Source organism: Drosophila nasuta, chromosome 3, assembly GCF_023558535.2.
Source record: "Drosophila nasuta strain 15112-1781.00 chromosome 3, ASM2355853v1, whole genome shotgun sequence".
Taxonomy (NCBI): Eukaryota; Metazoa; Arthropoda; class Insecta; order Diptera; family Drosophilidae; genus Drosophila; species Drosophila nasuta.
The window spans coordinates 53,586,184-53,613,643 of NC_083457.1; the positions used below are offsets into that span (position 1 = coordinate 53,586,184).

The 27,460-nt window shown below is 41.7% G+C and overlaps 2 protein-coding genes across 3 annotated transcripts; one reads left to right on the forward strand and one right to left on the reverse strand.

Moving 5' to 3' along the window:
• Positions 1–27,171, forward strand: LOC132789270 (probable serine/threonine-protein kinase yakA). 2 transcript variants are annotated; one of them, XM_060797177.1, is made up of 10 exons: positions 1–430; positions 1,226–1,829; positions 1,892–2,764; positions 2,824–3,049; positions 21,947–24,128; positions 24,445–24,694; positions 24,751–24,837; positions 24,909–25,076; positions 25,141–25,369; positions 25,426–27,171. In XM_060797177.1, the coding sequence occupies exons 2-10, from the start codon at positions 1,359–1,361 to the stop codon at positions 25,821–25,823; spliced, it is 4,884 nt and encodes a 1,627-aa protein (XP_060653160.1). In that variant the 5' UTR covers positions 1–430; positions 1,226–1,358; the 3' UTR covers positions 25,824–27,171. The 2 variants fall into 2 exon arrangements, with proteins under 2 accessions (XP_060653160.1, XP_060653161.1); XM_060797178.1 differs by lacking the exons at positions 1–430; positions 1,226–1,829; positions 1,892–2,764; positions 2,824–3,049 and adding an exon at positions 19,627–19,727.
• LOC132789271 (monocarboxylate transporter 9) lies at positions 6,350–11,271 on the reverse strand. The gene is made up of 2 exons (XM_060797179.1): positions 11,016–11,271; positions 6,350–10,462 (listed from the first exon to the last, which is right to left on the reverse strand). The coding sequence occupies exon 2, from the start codon at positions 9,769–9,771 to the stop codon at positions 7,306–7,308; it is 2,466 nt and encodes an 821-aa protein (XP_060653162.1). The 5' UTR covers positions 9,772–10,462; positions 11,016–11,271; the 3' UTR covers positions 6,350–7,305.
• Positions 27,172–27,460: the final 289 nt, after the last annotated feature.

Here is a 27,460-nt window from a genome sequence, read left to right on the forward strand (position 1 = left end):
CTGTCACCACGAGTAGTAGAAAGAAACAAATCCGACTTTTTTTGTTGCACATGCAAAAATAATTAAGTGTTTTTGTGGGTAGCGCTAATAATTTATCTACTGCATTTTCATACTTGTGCGTGTGCGGGTGGCGCAAGCAGGCAGCAAACAGTTCGTTGTTAATTCCGAATACAAAAAAAAAACTGTGCAGTGTGTAACAAAAGTTGCTTGCAGAATTCGTCGTGTCATTAAAAAAAGCAAAAAAGTAGAATTGAAAAAGAAGAGTGCTGCGGCAAGTGAAACACGACTCATTTTTCCATTTAGATTGGCAGCAGCCGCCCGACGCACTGTCGCGAGGCCGCCCGCACGCATAAAAAAAAGAAAAACATGTTAGATTGGATGCAGCCCAACTGATTCATCTATTTTATTTTTGTTGGCGAACTTATTAAAGGTAAGCAGAAAAGAAGTTCACAACAGCATAGCATACTTAAGTATTTTCTTGTTGCCCGCCCGTAAGCCATCCAACCCCCTTTGTTGTCCCCTTTGCCGCTGCTACATAAATTCCACCGCGTTCTCTTTTCGCTTTTTTTGTGTCGTCAACGTGGTGTTTGCCGCCGCCATTGGACATTGGAATGCTGCGTGCATTTGCATGCTTATTAAGTTACGCAGTCTATTCGAATTAGCTAGAATTTCGACACTTATTGAAAGAGTCGCTCTATTTCTTTTTTTTTGTTGCCTTCCTTCGCTTTTCTTTCCAGTTGAGTGACGTAGTGCGGCGCCTGTTGTACAGGTGTGTGTTTTGGCTGCATATGTGTGTGTGTGTGTGTGTGTGCTCCTTCAGTCTGTTTGACGGTTTGCCAGCACTTATGAGTGTGCCCAACCTAAGTCAAGCACATTTTACATTTCTTTTGCATTTGTTATTTGCCGGCATCTAACGAAATTGCATTGTTTTGAATTAATATGTATATTTTTGACACTTGAACGGCACTCTGCAGTCGTTCGTTGTGGGGGAGCTGGTGGGGTTGTCACCCCACCCGGTACAGCATATCACACTCTCTCTTTCTCGCTCTCTCTTGCACTTGCTCTCTCTGTTTATTTGCCTTTTTGTCTGTGCTTTTTTGCCGTTTTGTGTTTTTGCTGGGGCCCCGACAGCTGTGCGGCGTTGCCAGATCGCGTGCCCTTCTATTTAACCTCAAAATTTGGCGCTTCGTTGCTAATTTATATATTTTTTTGGTTTCCAACACAGTTGTAGAAGACACTTCAATGTTTGGCGTTCGCTGTAGTGTATCCTGAGATTCGTCCAGAAACGCCAACGTGCCGCAATCGCATTGCATCGTCAGTCGTCAGCGTTGTCAACTGCGTTGCAAGTTGTTCCAATTATGGCGCAGCAAACGCAGCCGGTTGCCCAGCAGCAGCAGCAACAGCAGCCGCCACAACAGCAGCAGCAGCATCAACCGTTGCAGCAGCCGTCGCCAGCAGCGACGCCGGTGTCGACACCAACAACGCCACAGCCGCCGCCCCACAGCAGCAACATCAACAACAACAATGGCAACAACATTGTGTCGCCAACCAACAATAACAACAACAACAGCGTACTCACTCCAGTACCCGTCTACAATCAGCCTGTATACATGCCCACAGGTCATGGCGGCCATCATCCGCACATGTCCCAAGGAGCACCCGTGTTCCATCCCACGGTGATCCCGAGTCATATGCCCAACAGCGTTTATGTGGGCAATGTGACCGCTAATGTGAATCTTCACAACTGGCCGCACACGTATGCGTATCCAGCTGGCAGCGCAGCGCCGCCTCACTATGCGACTGCGCATGGTGACTTATCGCAGGAACAAGTAAGTTTGTTGTCTTATTTGCCCACTTTTGATCACACAATAACATTTTACTTGTTTTCCAGGGCAATCCACTGATGCAACAGCTGCCGCCCATGTCGATGCATCAGGGTAATCCCAACAGGCACATGGGTGGCATGGGCGGACGTGGACGCATGCGCGAACGCGATCGTGGCCAGCGTCGCAATGATTTCCACAGACCACGGCACATGCAACAACAACAGCAGCAGCAACAGCAACAACTGCAGCCACAGCAGCAGCAATTGCAACAGCCAGATGGCTCGAGTCCAGCGCAGAATGTGATGCAAATGCAGGCGGATGTGATGGGCCAACCACAGATGGCACAGCCACCGCCACCAGAGGCACAGTTGCAACCCATGTCGTACTACGCACCACCAGCGTATCCTGCCTATGGCGGCTACCAGGCTGCCTATTTTGCGTCCCATCATGGCCCAATACCGGCACAACCAAATGCGGCTGCTGCCGCTGCGCAACAGGCCACAGGACAGCCAGTGTTTATACAACCGATGCCACTTTACAATTCGCCCATGTACAATTGGGGCGGATATGTGATTCAGCAAATGGTGCCGCCATCCGAGTACGCATCCTACATCACCACCGAGGATGGTGGCCAGGGTCAGGCTGGTGTTGTTGTCGACGAACGGCAGGCGGCACAGGAGATGCCACAGCTGTGGCATCCGGCGCCCATGTATCCGGAAGAGTATGCGGAGGTGGCGCATGTGAATGGCGATGAATTGAATCACAATAGCTCATCGCTGGCCTCCTCGGAAACGTCGAGCATGCTGAGTCCGAACTATTCCATCTATGACGCGCAACAGATGCACGAGATGCAGCAGCAGATGGGCGTCATGCAGATCTACGCCGATGGCCAGCTGGCACCATTGCAGGCAATGCATCCAGTTGCCGGTGTGCCACAGGTGAGTGTTGACTTTTTTACCCTGAATTCATTGTTAATCTTGTATTGTTTGATTTCTAGTACAAGGAGGAGATTTGGATGCAAGGCGATGGTCAGCCGCAAGCAATGCTTGTCCAAGCGGCACCTCCACATCATATCATTCAACAACAAACACAGCCAGCAGTTTGCATCGAACAGCAGCCACCGCCACCGCCACAGCAACAGCAGCAGCTGCCAACTCATCCTCCACAAGCGGAGACGCCCACGCCCCAAGTGCAAATACAGGCGCCACAGGAGCCGCAATTGGGTGAGTGGCAATTTTTTTTGTTATATTTCTAATTGATAAGCTGCCTTGGGACGTGTTCTGATAGCACCCAGATAACTGATATTTCTCTTTTATCTATCTATATATGTATGTACGTGTGTGTATATTTAAATTGATGTTTATGTTGATGGAATATTGATAGCTTCCGTTCGAATCGCGTTTCCATGGGAATGAATTGATATTCGATTCACTTTATAGATCGTTGCATAATAATATCGTTCAACTTATTCTTATTTGTTCTTCTCCAGTTTATTGTTGTTTACCATGATTATGTCTTAGTTCTTTTATATTTTGATTTGATGAATAGTTTGTAGACTCACTTTATTATTATTTAAAGGGTGTTGTAAAGGTTTTATTCGCTTCAATTCCATTCGATACGCTGCGATAACATCAGCTTGCAGTTTTATTTTCCCGTTTTTTGTTTTTGCTGAATTGTTGGGCATTTGCACGCTCAGTTTACAATTTGTGTCGCTGGAGGTTTCAATTCTGTGCTATACTGTGCTGTGGGTCTGGGTCTGGGTCTAAGTCTGTCTGTCCCTCTGTCTGTCTGTCTGTTGTGTGTCAGGTGTACAACAAATCCGGCGTCACATGATACGAGGCGTTGCGTTTGTGGGCTCGACGTTCTCCGTCGATGTCGTCAACAACAACAACAACAACAACATTCTGCCATGATTTTCAGTATATATATTTTTGTTTTAATTGCCGTGGCTGCCCTTTGAGTGGCAACTGCGACAGCGACGACGACTTGTTGCTAGGCGTCCATTAGCTGCGGATCTCTCGGGCTCCAAGTGCTTTGAATGCCTATCCAGAGCGCATGTTTTGTCTGAGGAACCACTTCACAGGTGTTTGATTTGTTGTCGAAACAGTTTTACTGTTGTTTGTAGTTCCAGCTATATATTTATTGTAGATGTAGTATATTCACTTCTGTCACTAATCAGCTGTGAGTCGCTCGCTCTGTTTATGCAGTTTTCTTTATTTCTGTATTATTCTTTTCCCTGACTTTTTTTTTCTGCTTATCAGTCGCCGACGCTTTCTATGCGTCAACGTCTTGCTCCACTTACAGTCTTATATATTTGTGTGCAGTATGCGTTATTAATACGGTCTACTTTATCAGAAGTGCATAGTCCTAGGGTGACCAAAGAATTTGTTTAGAAATGCTGAGATTTTGTTTATGAAAAAGTTTGGGTTGCTTGAGGTTTCTTGTTGCTTTGAATAATATTTACAACTTTTTTTGTTTTCATTAAGGAAAATATGCTTACGTTTTAGGGTGGCCATATTACAACGTTGATTTTGTATTCGTGTATTCATTATTTTTTAATATGGCGTTGGCACCATTAGGCTGAAGTAGTTGTTAACTAAGCTTTTAAATATCGGATAGGGTGACCATATTATATATACGTTTAATTTCAGGGTGCCCGAAAATAGTTGGTTAGTTTTATAAATGATGTTGAATAGGGTGACCGTAACTTCATATTAGGGTGACCACAACAGATTACATCCAACTTCCCATTCCTTCAGCTGCAAGTTATTGAACACGTAATTTGTGGTCAATTATTGGTCATATGGTAACCAGTAACCAAGCATGCAGAATTCTTGACTACCCTTAAAAGCATTTCTTGTTGAACTCTGCATTAATTTCGCTTTCTTTAGCTACTTTTGTTTACGCTTTGGCTTCGTTCCCTAGCGTCCCGTCCAACGGTCATTTGTGTGATGCATGGGACTCGGTTCGCTTTGGTTTAGAGTTGCCTTCCGCCTTATCAAGCACAGTCATTGACATTTTTGTTGGCCATTGGCCACTGCTCACTGGCATGTCGCATGGAGCATTAAAGCAAAGCAAAGCAACGGCGCCATGGATCACTCCACATATTCTCGTACTTGGCTCACATATACATATTTTATGCACTCGGCCCAAACTCAAATTGATAGCTGTCCAGCCAGTTGAGGGTCTTAGTCCACTGTGTGTGTGTTTACGTTGTTGTAGAAAAGCTGGAGTGAACGCTGTCTCGCCGTCAAAATTGCTTTTGTTGCTTTCTTTTATTGTTATTTTTGCAGCACTTGGCTCGGCGACTTTGTCAATAATTTGATAGCACTTGGCGTGTTTATACACCACCGACCAGATACGATTGATAGCATATATAGCACTCGATGATATAGGGACACAATCGTAACACATCGCAACCAATTGCCAACCCAACACAGTTAACACAGTTTATGCCCGCTTGTTGCAATTGCTAATGCTCATTTAAACGCCATTTATTGATTAGTCTAATCTGTTTTTTTATTTATGCTTTTTTTTTACGGCTCGTTGCGACAGGCTTCTTTTATATGGAGCTTTAGTTCCGTAATCAGGGTCGCTTCAAGTGGCGCACGACCATATAAGACCTCCATGCTCAATTCCTGATATCTTGGGGCATAAGCCCGTGCGATAACGGGAGAGGCCCCTCCGAAAAAAAACAACAGAAAAAACGCAATTATCTGAACTTTGATCGATGATTTTTAGAGCTCTTTTTTTGTGTTTTGTGGATTCGTCGAACACATCATAATGAGCTGAAATTCTAATACACATTTTCCGATTCCGATTTCGATTGCTATCGCGGGACGCGACAGTGAACAGCTGTTCATATAACAGTTCTAGTTGCTTGTATAACAGCTGTTGAATATAGTTTTCTAGGTTTGAAAATGGCAAATATTGTTTATTTTCTCTAACATTTATTGTTCTGCTTTGCTCTCGGCGTGTGTTTGTTTATTTTTCTTTTAATTGAGAGTGTATTGTGTGTAAAACGGCATTTTATTGCTTCTTTTTTATTCACTCTAAAAATTTGGTTAGTTTTAAAATGTATAACACATATACGTATGTTTCTTTATTGTAATTGTAGTGTATAACAAAACGCACAAGCCTTTAAAGATTTGTTTTGCTTTTGCTTATGGACTTGCCTGAAATAGTTTGTAGTTTATTATTATTATTATTAAGTAATTTTTTAATGTATAAAACATGAGCCATAAAATTGCCGTTAGCTAAATTATTACTTTTTAAAATTGAAAACAATTTCAGTTTATGTTTTTTTGTAGCTTTTTTCTTGGGCTTTTTTTCATATAAAATTTATTTGTATTTTGTTGTTTTAGCATAATAATTTGTTATATAGTAGTTGTTGCTGTTCTCTTACAATTTACAACTTAATCATCGCTTTGCCTTCTCTAGTTTACATACGAAAATATAACTAACTACTACCAAAAAGGTTTACACACTCGTTTCGTTTTTTGTTTTTTGTTTTTCAATTTGAATTTGTATTTTGCTTGCTAAATCGCTACTTGGTTTTTGTTTTTTTTTACCTACTACATTTAGGTCGTATGACACATTTATAACACTTGCCGTATAACAACGAATGCACAACAACAGTTATACAGTTATAGTAATAATTATATAGATCGAGAGTTTATCCGTAATACATATATATTTAGCAATAATCATTAATAATAAACATCATCTTCATAATAATAATAATAATAGCAATAAAATACACAATAATTAAAGAAAATCGTAAAATTTAACAAACAAATAATAAAAAATATTTTACAATGTAGACTTGTTGCTGTGTGTGGTAGCTATAGCTGTAGCTGAAGTTGTTGCTATTGTTGAGACTATATTTATCGATCAGGGTTTTTATCAAAGTGAGCGTGTCTGTGTCTGTGTGTGTTTCTATATTGTTATATAGCTAATATATATATTTTATACTTGTATATATGGCTACAATCTTATCATCGAGAAGCTAAGCCAAGTTTGTTTGCTATAATTTATCAATTTGTTGTATACTATATATATTTAGTTTGTATGAATAGTTTTTTTTTTTGCTTAGGCATAGTTTCGGCATCGGCATCGATATATATATTATATATATACGATTTACATGCGCTCTTTTTGTGTTTTTGTTTTGTATATAGTTTTCTTTGTGTGCTCTATTCAATACTTTGCCTGGACCCTGGACTTGTCCCTGTCCCTGCTGCTCACTTCTCCGGCTGATCTGCTTCTCTCTTTCTCTTTCTTTTCCCCTCTGGATCCGTCTTGACTTTGCTCTCCTATGTATAAGTTGCTAGAAAAATATCGCTCTTTGTCTCTCATGATCCCCTCTCTCTCTCTCTTCTCTTTCTTCGTACTTGACTTGTTTTTGTTTATTGTGTTATAATTATAGTTTCTCTTCACTTCCACTTTGTTGCTGTTGTTGTAAATTCACTTCTCGTGTTTAGAGCTTTGATTCCGTTGTTGTCGTCGTCGATGCCTTCTGTGTCCCAGACGTGGGGGGAAACTGTTGCTGCGGCTCCTCCTGCAGTGGACTGGGCAGAGTTTTGATGATCTTGGGCACTATGGTGATTGGTTGATCCTCATCCTCCTCTTCGCCATCCTCGCCCTGCTCCTCATCGATGGGCGTCAGTGTCTCCACATGCACTGGCGTCTCATTCGAGCTGCTGAAGCGTTTCATGCAAGGCGCCATGAAGCTGGTCGCCGTTGAGATGGCAAACAGCGCTCCGGCCATGTAGAAGGGCAGATCGTAGGTGTGGGTCAGATCATAGATGGCACCGGCCAGCGGTGTGCCAATCAGGGCGGCGAATCCTCTGAACAAAATGAGCAGGCCAAAGGCATTGGTGAGCTTGTCCAGGCCCAGCAGATCGACCAGGATAATTGACGTGAGCGAAATGTAGCCAGAGATGGCGATGCCAAACGCAATCGACATGGCAATGTAGGCGTTGTAGCTGTAGCAGAGTGGCGTCAGGGTCACAGCCACCGTCGAGATCAGCAGACAGATGTTGTTGAGCAGCAGCGAATTGACTTGCGGCAGATCCGCCACCCAACCGCAGACGACACGTCCCACGGTGTTGGTGATGCCAATGATGGACAACAGCATCGCTGCGTCGTTCTTGGCAATGCCGTGCTCCTTGGCCGCATCCACCAGATAGACGAAGGGAACATACAAGCCGGCCATGCCGAAGATGTTGGAGACGCCCATCAGCATGAAGACGGGATCCTTGAGCAGACTCACGTCCAGCATGGTGTTGAACACGGACTTGACCGAGTCGGGAATGCCCAGACAGGGGCACAGATCGTATTCCTCGCGATGCTTGTCCGCCTCAGCCAACGGATCCAGACGCATGCTCTGCATGCTCTTCTCGTACTTGGTCAGCGACAGCACCGAGTTGCGATAGTTGGTCAGCGACTTTTGCGACTGATATTGGGGCAAATTCGTCACGGAGCCGGAGTAGAAGATGTCCTTACGCGACATGGGACGCACCATGCGTCCGGCACTGCCGCTGGAGCTGCCCTGACGCTGCGACAGCGATAACTTTGACGTGTTGAAATCCCCGCCAGCGCCCGCTTCGATGTCGCCACGTGACGAGGCGCGAATGGCCGCCAACGAGGGTTGATAACGTTCCGAGGCGGATGTTTTGCGCACCCGGCTGAAGGACGGCACGGAGCCATTCTTGGGAAGACTTTGATGATCGCCGGCCAGGAAGGCGGGCTGCGAGGCATTGCGTATCATGGCATCCTGTGACTGATAAGGACTGTGCTCCGACTCGGAGTTGCGATGCGAACGACGGCCGGATCGGGCGGACAATTGACCGTTGCTATCAGCATTGCCGTTGTTCTGAGGCGGGGATTGGGCATTCACCTCAACCACCTTGGACTCGGTGATGGTGGGCAGCGTGGACACCGGATGCAGGCCACCCGATTGCTGCGCCAACAGCTCCAGATTGAGGCTGGAATGCACACCCGGATCAGCGTTAAGTGGCATCTTGAGCTTGCGTTCCATAGTACCATCGGGCAGCTGGACCATGAAGTGGGAACCCGCAAAGGAGCCGCGCTCCAGTTGCATTTGCTTCTCCTCGTACATGCGTTGCATGAGCGGCTTGACGCGCTTCTTCTTGGGATAGGTGAGGGGACGCATCATAGCGCCGAAGATGGCACAGTTGAGAATCAGCCCCGCAAAGATGAGCAGCGCATTCTTCCAGCCGTACTCCTCCAGCAGATAAGTGGCCAGCGGGGCAAAGGCAAAGGTGCCAAAGCCCGAGCCACAGACAGCGATGCCCGTGGCCAGGGAACGTTTTGTCTCGAAGTAATAACCGACGGCGACGACGGCGGGCAAATAGATCATGCCGAAGCCAAAGCCGCCCATGAAGCCATAGGTGGCCATCAACATGCTGACATTCGTGCTGAACGTGCTCAGCACGAATGCGATGCAGGCAATGATGCTGCCCGCAATACAAACAGCCCGACATCCATATTTGTTGGCCAGGGCCGAGACAATGGGTCCAGCACTCAGATAGACACCGGAGAGCAGACTGCCCACCCAGGCGACAGTGCCTTTGCCCTCGTGAAAGTAGGCAACGAACTCCTCAAGGAAGATGCCGAATGTGTAGGCGATGCCGTCGACAATCATGTTGCACATGAAGCTGGCAAAGCAGATGACCCAACCATATCCACCGTCCGGCGGTGGCGGCAGCTCCCCATAGACGCTAACCTCATCTTCATCGTCGCCTTCTCCTTCACCCTCCTCCTCGTCGTCCTCATCGTCTTCGGGACTGTTTTGCTCGGCGGTCAAACGAGCTGCTTCCTCGCAGGCAAGTTCGCTGTCGGTGCGTTCGAATTTGCGCAGGCGTGCCGCCGAATTGCCCACTGTGCCTGCGGCTGCTGCATTGCTGTTGCTGTCCACCATCTTTGAAAATTTGTTTTTTTTTTTTGGTTTTTGCTTTACTTAATTGCTTTGATTTACAGCACCGTTAGTTTTTTGCTGTACTACACACACACACATGCACTTGAGCGAGCTTTCAACTTGAAATTCAATTTCAGTTTCAATTTCGATTTGTGTTTTCGTTTTCGTTTTCACTTGATGCCTGCCGCGCGTTGCTTTTTGCTGCCCGCACACCAACAAGCTCCTTGCAAGTGGAGTTCGTTGGGAGTAGTCGACGAATTGTCTGCGTTATGCGTGGCCGAAGTGTCACGCTCGACGCCGTTACGAGTTATGCGAGCCTTAGAACGGCCGCCGTCGACGTCGACGTCGCTGCCTCTGCTGCTATTGCTGTTGCTGTTGCTGTTACTATGTTTTATCTTTGCGCGCGTTCGCTCTCGTTCTCGTTTGCTGCTACTCCCACTCGAGGTGCTCTCGCTCTCGCGCCCTCTCTTAAGTTGTGAAGCTTAAACTGCCGTTATGTGTGTGTGCAGTGTGTGTGTGCGCGTGTGTGTTGTTATTCTTGAATTGTTATTGCTTCAAAGTTCTTATGCATTATCGACAGTTGTCGTCGTCGCCGTCACATACAAACAAAACAACACTGCATTTTCATGAAATAGTTTTGCCGATTTTCGTTAAAGTTTGTTTTGCTATTTGTCACGTTGTAAAATGTTGTGTGCTTTTTTGTTCAATATAAAATTTTTGGTTGGAGATTCGATTGGTGGATGTGCAGCAAACGCAAAACGTGTGTATTGTTGTTATTGTTTTTGACTTTGCTTTTGCCTTTTGACTTTGCTATGCTTTTGCTGCTTTTGTCTTTGCGTTGACTCGATTTGTTGTGCTTTACTTTTGCTTTTGCGGCTAGTACATGCTGCTGCTTTTATCTATGGCATATTTTTGCATTGCTGCCGTTGCCGTTGCTGTTAGCGTCGCGACCGCGACCGCGCTGCTTTTTTGGGGGTGCTGTACGTACTTGATGTGATGGCAATGCAATTGCAAATTGTATAATTTGTTGAGTATTGAAATTTGATTGTACAAATGTGTATAAAAAATACGAAAATTCCTTCGGCGTCAGCAGAAAAAGAGCGCAAATAAAGCAAACGAAAAGCTTCGCTTGTCGAACGACGGCCCCGCAACGTGTGATCGATAAAATGTGAACTGCGAAGGCAGCGGCAGAGAGGCAACAACAAGAACAAGAACAACGACAATAATACACGGAACTCTGAGCTTACGTGTTTCACACTTTACCACAACAGCAATTGACGTCGAGAGTTGCATACATCATGTGCAACACATCAACGGAAGAATGGCCAATTTCGTTCGTTGTTTATATATTTTACAAATTTAATATTGCTATATGTTTTATATTGTTGTTTTTTGGGGTGTATTCAGCGATTTGAATTCTTTGTGCGTCGCGAGAGATACCAACGAAAAGAGCACACCAAACACACACTGACGGCGTGTATCCGTCGTCACTGCTGCACTGTTCGATATAAAATGAAAATTCGTCGTAACCAACAGACGTCGAAAACCGAATGGGGCTGTTAGAACCCGAACTGTTATACTGACATATACAAAAGAAAAAAAACAGGCAGCCAAGTGAGAATGCAAAGGCAAAAAACGCAAAACAAATGTAAAAGCAACAACTACAATTCCACATACACATGCACATATCTAGATATAACCTCATCGGATACAGCAAACACAATTTCAATTACACCAAACAACAACAAGCGAGCAAGCTGGCAACAAAAATGCAAAAAACAACATGAAAAAAAAAAACAATGTTCTCGCCATGCGGTTGCTGACATTGCGATGTCTATTTTTCATGCAATGCATTTGAAGTTCAAGCGCGCAAGCTCCCGCTCTCTCTCACAGTCGCTGCTCGACGCTCTCTCTGGCCACCTGGCCACAAAAGCTCTCTTTGTCTTTGCACGCGCGCTCTCGCTCTCTCACTATCTTGCGCTCTCTTGACAGCTTGTACATTTGCTTGGGTTTACAGGTATGCGGCGCAAGGGTTGCGCTCGACAGAAACAGCTGATTTGCACATTGTGCCAAAAGCAACAACAACAACGATAACAGTCAGCAGACGCAGCGGCAGCAAGCAGAAGGCAGAAGGCAGGAATGTTGGCTACAGTTGCGTTTGATACACAGATTTCACACAAAAACAACTTTGCACAGAACAGCCTAGCAACCCCCTTTGGGGTTGTGCAAACTACCCTCTCTACGTATATTTATGACGCACTTTCTTTAAGGGTAGTCTTCACTTTGTAGTTCTTAAACGAGACGCGTTCACCGTTACCTTTCTTGTTCTTGTTGTTCTTCTTCTTGAAGGGAAACCGGCACGCGTATAACACTTTTGCCTGGTATAACAGTTTGGCATATAAGAGCGTAAACTGTTGCTCTTAGTTGTGATTTAGGTTAAAGGTTAACTTGCGACTTTCAAACTTTTACTTTTTTCCATGTCACTCTAACCACTGTGCGTGTGCGTGTGTGTGTGTGCAGTGAAAATTTTTTGGTGTGCCGACTTTTAGGCGCCGACACTGGCGGAGAACACGAGGTCGTCTTGGGGAGTTGGCAATTTCGTAATTTCAGCATGTCTTGGTCGTATCTTAACGCGTTTTCAGTCATTGCAGCATTTTGGCATTGTTTTTAGGTTGTGATAAGCGAGCGAATCGTGTTAATTTCACAGTTTATATTGGTCAATAAATGGATTATTTTTAGACTTTTAGCTCATAAACAAATACTTGCCAAATACAAAAGTCGTCGTAGATAATGTGAGTGCTTTAAGAGAGGGAAAGTAAATTGAAAAGTTGTAACGTCTCTTAAAGTGCCTTTTTGTCTAGCTCTCTTCCGAGGATGTCCATTTAACTCAAGTGTGTAAGTGTGTGTGTGTGTGTGTACGTGCTCAATGTCATTCATAAAAATGGTAGCACGCACACCCACACACACACACACACACACATGCATACATGACTTATGGGTCAACGCCAGAGGGCGCCAGCCCTTGACGTTTTGCTTTTGTGCTCTCGTAAGTTGATTTACTGTATTATTAGCGCATTAGTCAGCCTCCTGCACTGTTTTTGCTTTCTCCTTTACTTAAACCACATTACAGCACTCTTGGTAGTAGTTGGCATTATGGCCAGGAAATTGACCGTTAGTTTAGGCCATATTAGTAGCAAGTATTATAATAAAGAAAAGTGAAATTTAATGCGTTAAAATGTTGTACCGCAAAACACAGTTATTGCGTGAGTTCAAGTTGAAATGCATACGAGTAAAGTTGACAGAACTCGACAAACTTTTTGCTTTCTATCGCCCCCGCACCCGCACACAAAAACCCCAAAGCAGCAGGTGTTTGAATTTGTTGCACAATTTAACAATCGAAATTGTTTTGGGCCAGAAGCCAGAAATGCCGAGCAGCAAGAGCAGGTGACAACAAGAGCTCCAACAGAAAACACAGAAATGCCAACAAAGCAATTTAAGTTGCCAGAAATATGCAGAGGAAAATGCAAAGCTGAGATTAAATGGGAATTATCAAGGGGGGATGAACAATTCATTAGCAACATTTTAATAACTTAAAAACTGCTGATTGCAATTGGTTTTTTCCCTCGCTCATCACAGATTTTCCTTTTGTGCACGAGTTGAATGCGCTTTTATACGAGTAGATACTTCTCACACAGTAAACAATCGTATATCATCGACGAATTTCTTGCTCTCTCTATATCTGTATTTGTATCTGCATCTAGACAATGCCAACGCCTCTGCTGGGCCAGTTCAAGAATTTCTTAACAACCTTCTTCTGATCATTTTTGTTGTTGTTGCTGTTGTGCTTTCCTTTAGTCTTTTGTCTTTGTGCCTCTTCGGGAAATGAAATTGAAATTGCGCATACGCCGCGTTGTGCGCGCCCCGAGACACTTTGTCTGTCACACAGTCAATGCGCTGCGCTTTTGTTTAATTTTTTACGCTCTGACTTTGTCCATCTTTGCACATATACTCGATCCGATTATATATCTAGATATACGAGTATATATTCTAGGTGCACCAGCTGTAGTCTTTGCTGCCAATATTAAATAGATACAACAATTTTACACAAAATGACGCAGTTTTTGCTGCTGCCTGCCAACTTTTATTTCTTTTTATTTTGCGCTTTTGTTGCTGTTGTTGTTGTTGTATTTTTTTTGCTTTACTTGTTGCTTTTGCTGTGCATCGCATCGATTGTAGCTCATTTCCCCGTTTTGTGAGTTTGGCCTCTGTTTTTTTTGTACCTGCTAGATACATTTGTATCTAGTAGATGACATTGCTGCCGCCTCTGCTTCGGCTGCCCACGCGCCACAACTGTTATACGCATTTATATGTTAATGCCAGCCAGGATACACACCGATGTCCTTGATGTGCTCCCGTGAATGCTGCCTGCCACTGATATCCTGCTTTAGTTCCATTTGCTACTTTGCTGCCTCGTTTCATATTTTTATACCCGGTACCCATAGGGTAGAAGGGTATTATAACTTTGTGCCTACAGGAAATGTATGTAACAGGTAGAAGGAGACATCTCCGACCCTATAAAGTATATATATTCTTGATCAGCGTCAACAGCCGAGACGATCTAGCCATGTCCGTCTGTCCGTCTGTCCGTATGAACACCTAGATCTCAGAGACTATAAGAGATAGAGCTATAATTTTTTTCGACAGCATTTGTTATGTTGGCACGCAGATCAAGTTTGTTTCAAATTTTTGCCACGCCCACTTCCGCCCCCGCAAATCAAAAAAATCGAATAACAAGCGTAATTTTAAAGCAAAAGTTGCGAATTTTTGTATATACAATAATTACGATAGTAGTTATGATGCCTGAAAATTTGGTTGCGATCAGATAAAAATTGGCAAAGTTATTAAAGAAATTTTATTTGGCTGACAATCTGGTATAATGTGCCGTTTATGGTATATTTTAAATGGTGTACTATATCGATATACCAAACATACCATTTGGTATATTTTTAGTACTTTTAGTATTTTCGGTATATTTTGAAAATGATATCGCAATATTTTGCCTTTATTAAAAATGGGTAGCGGATATCTCACAGTCGAGCACACTCGACTGTAACTTTCTTACTTGTTTTCAGTTGTCAAGCTGTCTGTTTTACTTTCAGTTATCCTTTAACGCACTTCAGTTCCCCCTTATCACCCATTTTGCCTTTGCCAATCAAGCAATCGATGCTTATCTGCCACACACACACAATGAAAAGAAGCTTCAAGAAAAATGGCTTAATATAATCACCGCCCCACTTTATAGCCACGAGTCTGCTCGTAAATTATTTGTTGGCTAGTTCTTTCCACCTTCATTGATAAGAAAACGTTTTACGGTTGTTTGTTGTTTTACCGTTAGTGCTGTTGACAGCTGCGGTGCGATGTTGTGGCTGCTTCAGACGAAGGTCGCGTGCCGCATTTTGTCGTCGTCGTCGTCGTCGTCTCTTTGAGCATTATGCAATTTTCTTTGGCTTATTGTTTACTGCACTTCTATTTGGCTATTATTTATTGTAAATTGACACAAATGAATTCAATTGAATTGCAGCAGCAACAACAATTTCGAATTGGGGCAACTGGCAACTGACAACAGGGTGACAACAGGGTGTTTCATTCAGTATTTGCCACTGTTGCCAGGCCGCATTTTCCAGTCGAGTTGAGTTGAGTGTGTTTACTATTTGTTTGTCATCGCAGCCAAACGCCCATAATACGACAAATTGTTGGCCACATTTCTTATCAGCAACAACAACAACAACAATAACAATTACACACCACGTGTGTGAACAAACGATCGTCGTCTGACATCACGCTTTATTTGTTTATTGCATTTATGCTTTCAACTTTTCGCTTAGCAATAAATTATTTTGTGCAGTCGTCAGTATTAAAAGTTAATTGATTTATTTATTGTGGATACATTTTAAATACCGTGACTGAGAGTTGTTGGTTTCTATTTATGCAAAGAGTATCAACTAGTCATGTTGATTCTATTTTTGCTCTGCGTCGATTCATGCAAAGTAATGTGACTAATTTTGCATGTATTGCTATGATGATTGCTATACACAATTGCTCATGCTGTGATAGATTACTGCATTATATTAGTAATATAAAAGGAAATCAATGCTTTTGTCGAGTGAACAAACACATTTTAGCAAATATGTCAAAGCTTTTTATCTATTTGCGAATGATATGAATTTGAATTAGCTCGACAATGAAACACTGCACATTTGAATACTTTTTCTTTCTATATAGAATATGAAATAGTTCGTGAAATTGAATAGCTAAAGGTTAAAACAAATAATTAATGATCTTTACAAGTAAACGTGTTTGAAATGCAATTAATAGAAATAAGGTATGGAATATGGTATAAGATTGCATACTTGGTATATTTTAATACTAATTTTATTATTATCTGACTAGACTGTAAAATTGTGATCTATAAACTTTCAATTCATTTTTGAGAGTTTCAATTCTATCGCGTCTCCACGTATGAATTAAAATAGAAAAATCATTGTGTATATTAAAATTATTTCACACTTAGTATACTTTTAATACTGACTGCATTCATCTGTCTCTTAAAAATGAAATCAATAGTTGCAATTTTATGTTTTCTATTCCTCTGGCATAAATTATAATATTTTATGATACATTATATAAGAATTCCTTTTTTTTTAAATCAATGCTAAACAGAAATATTGTATGCAATATGATATAAGATTTCATACTTGGTATATTTTAATACTAATTTTATTAGTATCTGAATAGACTGTAAAATTGTGATCTATAAACTTTCAATCCATTTTTGAGAGTTCCAAATTTTTCGCGTCTCAACGTATGAATTAAAATAGTAAATCCTTATATATATTAAAATTATTTCATACTTAGTATACTTTTAATACCGCATTCATCAGTCTCTTAAAAATGCAATGAGTTGCTATTTTATGTGCTCTGTTCCTCTGGCATAAATTATAATATTTTATGATACATTATATAGGAATCGTTTCTTTTTTTTAAATCTCATAAACCAAAAGAATAAAATTAAATATATGGTGAGGCGTTAAGTCCTTGATCTACTTAAGGATCATTATATCAAATTTAGTTGGTTGTAACTTTTAAGATCGCTGAGATTAAAGTGTTTATGTGAATGGACAGACGGGCAGACGGATTGTCTTCTTCATTTAACGGGTACAATAAACTCTTGAAAAAAACATATGTCTTTAGATAGAAAGGAAAGAATTCTGAATGAACTTAACTTGAACATGAAAATTTCGGCTTCTGTTTTGGTTCATTGATAAAAAACACAACGAAAAAATAACAAAACTTGTGCTAAAGTTCACTTGATGATAAACACAATTAAATAGAGTGATTCACTTGTTGATTGTGAAATTTGTTTTGTAAAATATGTATAAATTCGTTGAAGCATTGATTGCTTGGCTTTATTTATTTTTATGTATTTTAATTAAATAACAAATTTCTATTTCTAATGCTCTGTTCTTTTCGGTTGGGCTCAATTGGCGGGGAAGCTGTGTCTCATTCAGTCGGAGATATTCCCGGCAATTGTTTAAAATTCATAAGCCAAATACAAATTAGTTGAATGCGGCGGCAATCGTTGTTGTTGTTGTTGTTGCTGTTTGAGTTGTCATTGTTGTTGCCGCTAATAAAAATTGAATAAAATCGCGCGTTCAATAACAACAACAGAAACTGAGAGCAGAGCAGAGCCGACAGCTAGACGATGTCTGTGGAGGGGGGCTGCGCTCTCCTCTCCTCTCCATGCTGATGACCCCGTTTTTGTGTCGGATAGGAAAATCAATTAAATATCAAATAGGATTGCACAACAACAACAACAACAATGGCAACAAAACGTAGTAACAAAATCTCGATTGAAATGCGTCTCGCAACAAATTCATTTGCGTAATGTAAATAAAACTGTTATACAGCCGAGCGTAGCACAGTTCTGTGTGTTCCTCAGTGAAATTGAAAGCGAAATTATCCAGTCAAGTGTGTGTGTGTGTGGAGAGAAGAGGAGGCGACATGAAACTGTTCTAATGCACCTCCGCACCCCCTCTCGCTGCTTCCCCCCCCTCTGGGAACAAGTCGGCCACATGTGTTAAAGTGAAGTACAGTCGCGTTTTGTTGTCGTTGTCGCTGTCGCTTTCGCGTTTTCGTGTCATGACGATTTCCTTGTTTGCATTGTTGCATTCAACTTTTATTAGTTGTTGTTGCTGTCTGCTATTATTAGCCGTAACATGTTTGCCTCTTGTTGTTGTTGTTATTGTTATTGTTACTGACTTTGTTGTTGTTGTAAAATTTACCTGTGCGCTCAGGTCTGTAATTATCCAGCCAACCTTGTGACAATGCAGCTCTCTCAGTCGCTCTCTCTCGCTCATCGTCGTCGTCGTCGCACCCAAATCTGACACCCTGGCATAGTTTATAATATTTTAATTCATACTTAGTATACTTTTAATACTAGACTGCAAAGTTGTGTTCTATAAATTTTCATTTCATTTTTGAAAGTTCTAATTCTATCATTTGTCAAAGTCTGAATTATTATATTTTAGTTCATACTTAGTATATTTTTAATACTAGACTGCAAAGTTTTGTTCTATAAATTTCAATTTCATTTTTGGGAAATCCCAATTCTATATTCTTTGTTCCCCTTGCATAGCTTATAATATTTTAATTTATACTTAGTATTCTTTTAATACTGACTATTCTCATCTGACAAGACTGCAAAGTTATGTTCTATAAATTTTTATTTCATTTTTGAGAATTTCTGATATATCGCCTTTAAGTATGAATTAATATTTTATTTCTACTTAGCATTAATATTTTAATTAATGCTTAACTTAGTATAGATTTCATACTGAGTGCATTCGCATCAGACCAGACTGCAAAATTGTGTTTTACAACATTTCATGGCATTGTTTATAATATTTTAATTTACACTTAGTATATTTTTAATACTGACTGCATTTTTATCTGAGTAGATTGGATTAGTTTTCTATAAACTAACATTTCATTTTTGAGAGCTCTAATTCTGTCATTTGTCAAAGTATGAATTATTATATTTTAGTTCATACTTAGTATATTTTTAATACTGACTGCATTCTCATCTGACTAGACTACAACGATTTGTTCGATAAATTTATATTTCTTTTATAACAGTTCCAATTCTAGTTTCTTTCATCGTCGTTTATAATATTTTAACTCACACTTAGTATATTTTAATACTGACTGCATTCTCATGTTCTATAAATTTCCATTTCATTTTTGAGAGTTCCAATTCTATCGTCTCTCATCTATATTTATTATTGTTGCTCTCGTTATGCGCTAATTGAAATTAATTAACACTCGCACTCTGTATTCAAAATTCCATTTGTTGTATTGTGTTGGTTGTTGTTGGAAATCCGATTCTGACCGGGGTTGCTCTCTTTGTCATATGACGTTATGGGGTAAATATAATATCGTACTCGTATTTATCATTGCCTTTTAATTGTTGTACACTGAAAGCATTCGTTATGATCCAAATGCTAATGAAACTTTAAATAGCCTCTCTGCGCTGCGCTGCGCTGCTCAAAGAAATTGTTAATAGTCTATTTGATGTACACACATTTTCTAATCGCGCGTCTGTCGCGCCTTCTCTTTACCCTTGCTTTCCGGGCATGTGCCAAGATATACAAATATATAAAGAGGGGCTTGTTTCGCCCCCGCCAAATCTCATCTGATCTTAAATGATCTCTCACAAGTTTCAATGGAATTTTTGGCATACGAAACTGAGACTGAGAGCAAAGTAAGCATCTCAGAATTGAGTCAACTGTAAATATTTTAAAGTTGTTTTATTCAAGTTGAACAAAAAAATTAAATTCGTGTAAAGGAAAGATAAAAGATATCCCAAATGTGCTGGAATACGATTTCGTACTTACACATGAGTAAGTATTGGGACTTGATTATTCTTTTTAAAAGAGTAGATACTTTGGAAAGAAATTCAGTAATTATTATTTTTTTAATAATTTGTTATGATTGTACAATCAGTTTTCCATTTAATATTAAGCACTTTAATTGATTGAAGTGCTGATTTAACAAAATCTATCTAATCTATTTTTCATTCAAAAATAGCTTCAGTACTTACCATTAGTATATAAGATAATCTGAGTTTAAGTTGCTGGATTTATTTTAACTTTGTATTGAATGCTGGAGCTTTATTCTAAATAGACGCTGAACTTTGTTTGAAAGGCGCAAGACAAAGTTCAAAAATGAATAAACAATTAATTAAGACTTGATTGGGGAAAAGTTTAACCTTTCAGCGCGAAGCGTATTTAACATGGAACATTTGCTCTACTTCTAAAAGTTATTATTATTTGATTGAAATAACGAATACAATTTCTTATTGGAATGAGAGATGAACCAGAGCAACTAAGATCTCAGACACCTTTACACATTAAAGATGATCCGAGTTCAAGCTTCTATTAGTTTTGAAGGCAACAAATGCATTCTAAATATATTCTGAACTTTCTTCAAATTAAGCTAACAAAGTTCAAAAATTAATGAATAACTAATTGATATTAATTTTTGATTTATTTAATGCGATATTTGATGCGTTTATGGTAAACAGTTTTGTATTTTAGACGTAAGCTTGATTTTACAATGAAGCAGGTTGCTTTTCATAAATTCTAAATTGAGATATAGATTCTCTCTGTCTTTTAAAAATTTGTACTACAAAAGCATAAGTCATGTATTCCCTATTGATACATCTTAATCATATTTCAAAGCTGCGATTCCCAGGTGTGTGATTTAAAGGCACTTTGTTTTGATTCAATTTGCTGTTCATGGCTTCACTTGGCAAATCTTGTGATTGCGAGATGAATCAGTTAATCAGCTGGGCAAACTTTGAAGTGAGTGTGCGCTCCACTTTTGCAGCATTTCCCACATTTACAGACCCACAATCCCCAATGGCCATGAGCTGTGGAGAATCAACAGCCTTGTCCAGTTGATTCTTGTTGTTGTTGTTGTTGTTGTTGTTGTTGTTGTTGTTGTGCTTATCAAGTGTTAATATTTACAGCGGCGCGTAATTGTTAATACATGGGGCGAGACCCCAATGGCAAAGCAGAGTAGAGCAAAGCACCTCGATTCTCATGCTTAGCTGGGATTATTAATTAGGCATTTATTAATAGCAAATATCAGCATCTCATTGACTTGCTTCAGTGCATCACGTGTGTGTGTGTGTGCACTGATAACGTCATTTGCTGGCCCCCCTGATGGGTGTGTGTTATCGTTAATAAATAATAAACATGTTCGGGTTTATCGTCTGAAACTGCTGTCGCATAGTCTTTACTCCGAGGTGTTGATTATGATTTACCAACTCGATAATGTTATTGTTGTTGTCGCACTTTATATCCGCTGAAATTGACATGGATTAAGTTCAGTTATTTTCTATTTACTGCAAATGGCTGACAAATTGATTGGACAGCAACAGTAACAGCAACAGGCGGCAGCGATATGCGGCATGCCTCTTATCAACGCACTCTGGGCAATAACAACTGTTGTCGCCGGCACAAACATTGTGAACCCATTGTTCATTGTGACAGTTATCTCTAGTGGTCTGCTTTTTGTTATTCTTGTTTTTGTTGCTGTTAGAAGTGTCCGATTAAAGTGCAGTGAATCAACTCTCAGTTTTCTCTATTCTATTATTGATCAGGCGGATCTGTATTGTCTCTGCTGATTAGCGATGTGCGATGCGATGTGTGAACTAATTTCCTATTGACTTTTTGCTATTTTGAGCTACTTTTCCATCAACCTAAATCCACAATTACAAAGCAAACACTTGCCTTATTTTTACCCTTGTCTTTACCAAATTGTGTTCGAATGTCAAACAAACAAATCAATTAAACAAAACACAAAAACACAAAAAAAAAAGAGAAGAGAAGCCTAAATTTGCGTTGAGAAATTTGTGTGTAGCTCATTTAACATCAATTGGTATCAATTATGTTGATGATATTGTAAATTATTTTGTATGCGCTGCACATCAGCAATTGGTCTGACGGATTAAGTATGCTGTTGCTGCTGTCGCCTTCCCTAGAGGTCAGCACTTGACCTTGCAACATGGTTGATAAATTTTGTATTAATGCAGGAAATTCTTTCTCTTTTGCAGTTGATAAAACGCTGGTGGCCAACAACAACAACAATAATAATAACAAAAAGGGCAGCGAGCCGGCTTTGGATGAGACTTTGATTGCCAGCAACGAGAAGCAGCAGCAATTCGAGCTGGAATATCAGCAACAACAGCAGCAGCAGCAGCAGCAGCAGCAGCAACAACAACAGCAGCAGCAGCAACCACAGCAACTGATTGAAAAACAACAAACGACTAATTTGGCGGTCTCTGTTGCCACTGTTGCTCCCCAATTACAGCAGCAACAACAACAGACAGCAGCAGCACCAGCAACTCAACAACATCAGCAGCAACAAACTTCGCCAGTTGGACTACAGCCACAGCAACAACAACAACAACAGCAGCAGCAACCACAGCAGCAGCAGGTGCAGCCCAGCTACCATGATCAGCATGCTCCACAGCAGCAACATGCCCAGCAGCAGCCACAACAACAACAGCAGCAACCACAACCACAACAGCAACCACAACAGCAACAGCGCAAGCCACCGCAGCAGCAATACAACAACAATGCACAACAAGTGCGTCGCAAATATTCATCAGAGTACAACCATCAGCAGCATCATCATCACCATCATCAGGGCAGCAACGACTCCGCCAATCAGACCACCAAAACCATGTCGTGGACCAACTCTTCGCAACACAAGAAGTCCACGCAGTCGGTGGCGGTGACAGCATCGCCAAACACTGTCAACAACGGCGGTCCAGCATTGGCTGCCACAGCGACAGCTGCCACAGCAACCGCACCACCAAGTGGTGCCAGCAACAACAGCAACAACAGCAGCAACAGCAGCTTTAATAAGCAGTCCAGCAGTGGCTCCTCCTCGAGTGGTGGCGGTGCCTACAGTCACCCGACCAAGACTTATACCAATCAACAGCACTACCAGCAACAGCAGCACTACCAAACCAGTTACAACAACAGCAGCAGCAGTGGCAGCAACAGCAGCAGCAGCAACAACAACAGCAGCAGCAATCAGCCACAAATGCGCACATATGGCACCATGAAGGTGCCCTCATCGCCAGTGGCCAGCACAGCGCCACCGCTGGAGCGCAAAATTAGTGGACAGCAGCAACATCAGAGCAACAGCAACAGCAATGCAGCAACAACAACAACAACTACCTCAACGGCAAGCATTACAGCAGCGCCGCATCAGTTTCAACAACAGACGTCCATTGACAGCAACCAGTCCAATAGCACAAACAATGCCACAGTGCTGCCCCAACAGCAGCAGCAGCAACCACAACAACAACCAGCACAGCAGCAGCCGCAACAACAACAGCACCATCAGCAACACCAGCAACAACAACAACATGCTGCCTCAGCTGGTGGCAAATCATCCTTTGTGAGCAAAACAAAGTTTGTCTCACACAATTTCAGCAGCGAGACAACAACAACGAGCACAACAACATTCAGTGCAGCAGCATCACAGCAGCAGCCAGCACAGCCAGCGCTCAATTTGGCGCCACCAGTGCCGCCCGCATCGCAGAGCAGCAGCAGTGGCGATAGCGTGCAAAAATCATGGGCCAGCCTCTTCAGCTCCAAGCCAGTGGCCAAAGTGGCGCCCTACGACGGCAACAAGTCCCAGCAACAACAGCAGCAGCAACAACAGCAATTACAGCAGCAACCACAACTGCAACCGCAACTGCAGCTGGCTCCACCGCAGCAGCAGCAACCACATCAATTGCCTGCCCAGCAACAACAGCAGCAGCAGCAGCAACAACAATCACAGCAGCAACAATTGCCAGCAGTTTCGACTGCGAGTGTGCATCAGCAATTGCAATCGCCAACTCCAGTGCCAGCGCCCACTGCTCCCCTTGTGACACCCGGCACCCTCTCCTATTCGGCTGCCTCGGCCCAGGCTGTGCCTGCCGCTGTGGCAGCTTCGCCCGCCTCGGCAGCGGTCAAGCCGTTGAAGCCGGAGCCAACGCGTGCTGCACAGCTGGATGAATGGACCAATAAATATGCCGAGTTTCTGACACGTCACAAAACCAATCTGACGCCCATCAGTCTGCGGCCACGTGGTCTAACCAATCGATCCAACTATTGCTACATCAACTCCATATTGCAAGCGCTTCTGGGCTGTGCTCCCTTCTACAATCTGCTGCGCTCCATACCCAAGCAGGCGGCGGTGTTGAGCGAGGTGAAGACACCCACCGTGAATGCCATGTAAGTGACCCAGTTTCGTTTTCGTGTTGAGGGGAGGGGGTTTATTAGCAGCCACAGGCAAGTCAACAGACGTCTCGGCACCATGTCCAGCTGTCGTCTGTGTTACGCTTGTGGCATAGCAATTGGCATTGGCCTCTCAGGCGTTCATTGGTTGCCTCCGTTCTGGGGGCAGTCTTTGCTTAACGTCGAGGCCAATGCAGGTGCAGCGTGCAACGCATGAATGTCCCTTCGATGGCTTCATGTGTTGCTTCTTGCACGCACAGTAAACCACGATTAAATGCAAACTTATTTATGCCTTCTCTTTATTCCCTTTCAGGATGTCTTATATGACAAACTTTTCCGCTTTGCCTGGCGGTTCGCGTTTGCGTGTGAACAACAAGGCAGCTCAGATCAAGGGCAAGGATGAGTTTGCTGGTGTGGATCTGCAGTGCGATCTGGCCTTTGAGCCCACCGAGATCTACAAGTTGTGGAACGACAGTCGCGAGGAGCATGTCGAGGGCAGACAGGAGGATGCCGAAGAGTTTTTGGGCTACGTTCTCAACAAGCTCAACGATGAGATGCTGGAAGTGAGTACTGAATAGATTTATTTCTTTAATTTCTTACTAAATTATTTATGCTTTAGGTGATTAAGCTGATTGCCAAGCCAACTGCTCAGCAGAATGGCGAGGAGCAGGAACAGGAGCAGGAGGACGGTGGCGATGTTTGGCAGGTAAGTGCTTTCGCGCATAACTCAAATGATTTGCAAAATGTTGTTTAATGAATTTCCACCCACACACACAGATGATCTGCAACAATCGCAACAAGGGAAGCGTTACACGCCAAACAGATTTTGGACGCACGCCACTGAGCGACATCTTCCGAGGCGAGCTGCGTTCGCGACTGCAACGCGAGGGCGAACACTCCACGGATGTTATTCAGCCATTCTTCACGCTGCAATTGAACATTGAAGTAAGTTTTCTACCAATCAACGATGTGGTACATGCTAATAAATACTTTTTTTTACACGAAACAGAAAGCCGCTTCGGTTAAGGAGGCATTGGAGATATTGATTGGTCGCGATCAGCTTGAGGGTGTCACTGGCAGCAAAACCAAACAAGAGGTGGTTGCCTGGCAGCAAATGACTCTCGAGAAGTTACCCGTTGTGCTCATCTTGCATTTGAAATACTTTGACTACAGATCCGATGGCTGCACAAAGATACTGAAGAAGGTTGAGTTCCCTGCGGAACTCAAAATCGATGCCAGTGAGTGAATGCATAAAACACCAAGATTATCCTCAATTCATGACCTATTTTTGCAGAGATACTTGGCTCGAAGAAGACGTCGCAGAAGCAGCGCGCCTATCGCCTGTTCGCTGTCGTCTATCACGATGGCAAAGAGGCCTCGAAGGGCCATTACATAACGGACGTGTTCCATACCGGCTACAATTGCTGGTTGCGCTACGACGACAGTTCGGTGAAACCGATCAGCGAGAAGCAAGTGCTGCAGCCGCATACGCCGCGTGTGCCTTATCTACTCTACTATCGCCGCTGCGATACCCTGCCTCCAGTGCAGCAGGCAAGCAACGGCGGCGGCAGTGGTGGCTCCTCAGCAGGCAACTCCAATGCCCATGCCCATGGTCATGCTCATGGTCATGGTCATGCCACGTCCAATGCCGCCTCCAACACCGTAGCTGCAAACTCAGCGAATAACAAATGAAACTATGTTGTCAAAAAAGTATAATACTAGGCATGCCACGTTTTGGTTTTCTATGCATGTACAATTTAACAATTAAACTATATTATATATATTATATTTAAATGCCTATATTTAAGCCCGAAGTCCAAAGCGCATGTAAGTGTGAATGGTCGATGTATGTGTGTGTGCTGTTTGCGTGCGTGCGTGCTTGCGTGTGTGTGTGTATCATATAAGACTTAAAATTAATGCAAAACTCCTAGCTATAAGCATTAGCCGTAGTCCTAAGTCGATAGCAGCTTAGTTGTGCAACAATGAAGAACAACAAAAAGTTCGTTTAAACGAAATCTTTGTACAAAGGTAGCGCGTGCGTTAACTGAAACAGCGAGCAAATGATCATATACATACATACAAACATACATACATTTAACTAATTAGTTGCTAATATAGTTAAAGCAGCCAATCTATTATCAGCATGCCCAATTTTCCTCCAAAAATACAAAAGAAACTTTCTAAATGGCACAAAGTTCAGTCGTGTGCATTATATATACATAAATAGTTGGTAGACCTTTTCGATATGACAAACATTTAGAGCTCTATATGTACATATTCATTATATATATATATAAAACATAGTTATAGGACAACTAGGAATACCATTTCTTTTGTAACTGTTTATGGAGCATGCAGCATGCATTTAGGTCCCAGAGCAAACAATCAGCCGTTTATTGAGTATAGTTCACAATATATATTGAAATGCTTTGAATATGCTTTAAAACAAGAAAAACAAAAAACAAATCAAATTAACAAATACTTTTGTATTCAATACAAGACAAACAAACAAAACCCATGGAATATGTAGGCATTATTTTGTGTATAAGTCGGGAATAAGTTATCAGCAAACCAACAATATAGTAACGCCACTTACATTTATCAAAGTTTACGTTCATTTCATAATTTATTTCGTTTTGTTGTTTAGTTAGAAAACCAATCAATCACACAAATCATTGTACTTCATCATTTATTTCGCTATTCCTCAAATTATTTTCGCACCTCTAATGATATTTTACTGTCTTTTGGCAAAACACATAAATTAGTTGATAAATATTAGATTTTTTTTGTAACAAAGTAAAGCTATAAATTATGTAAATCAACTTGTCAAGTTTCATATTTCGTAAAGAACAACAGCTAATCAAGATTTCTAGTTGTTGCATCTGTAGTTGCTATAAGCAAACGAGCATATTACACAGATACATGCATATTTTTTAATTTGTAATGCTATTAATTAATTCACATACACTTACAATAGTTATAAATAACGTGCCAATGTTAAAATTCGATAAAAAATTAAAAAAACAAAAAAAAAATGAAATGAATTCTGTGTGGTCGAACACACGATTTGAGTGCATTGTGTAGTCAGTGACTAAACGAAGAAATATGTTGTTAAACAAAAGAAAAACAAAAAAAATAGTTACGAAATTTTGTTAAATTAAGTTTGTATTTAATAATATTTGATATAATTACGGGAAAATCTATAGAAACTGTGCTGTAAATTGCTTGGACTACGATTTAACATCCACATTTAAAAGTAACCTCTTCTGTTTGCTTCCTAAACTCCCATGGGAATACTTTACTATAGCCAAATAAGCAAATTGTTTGCC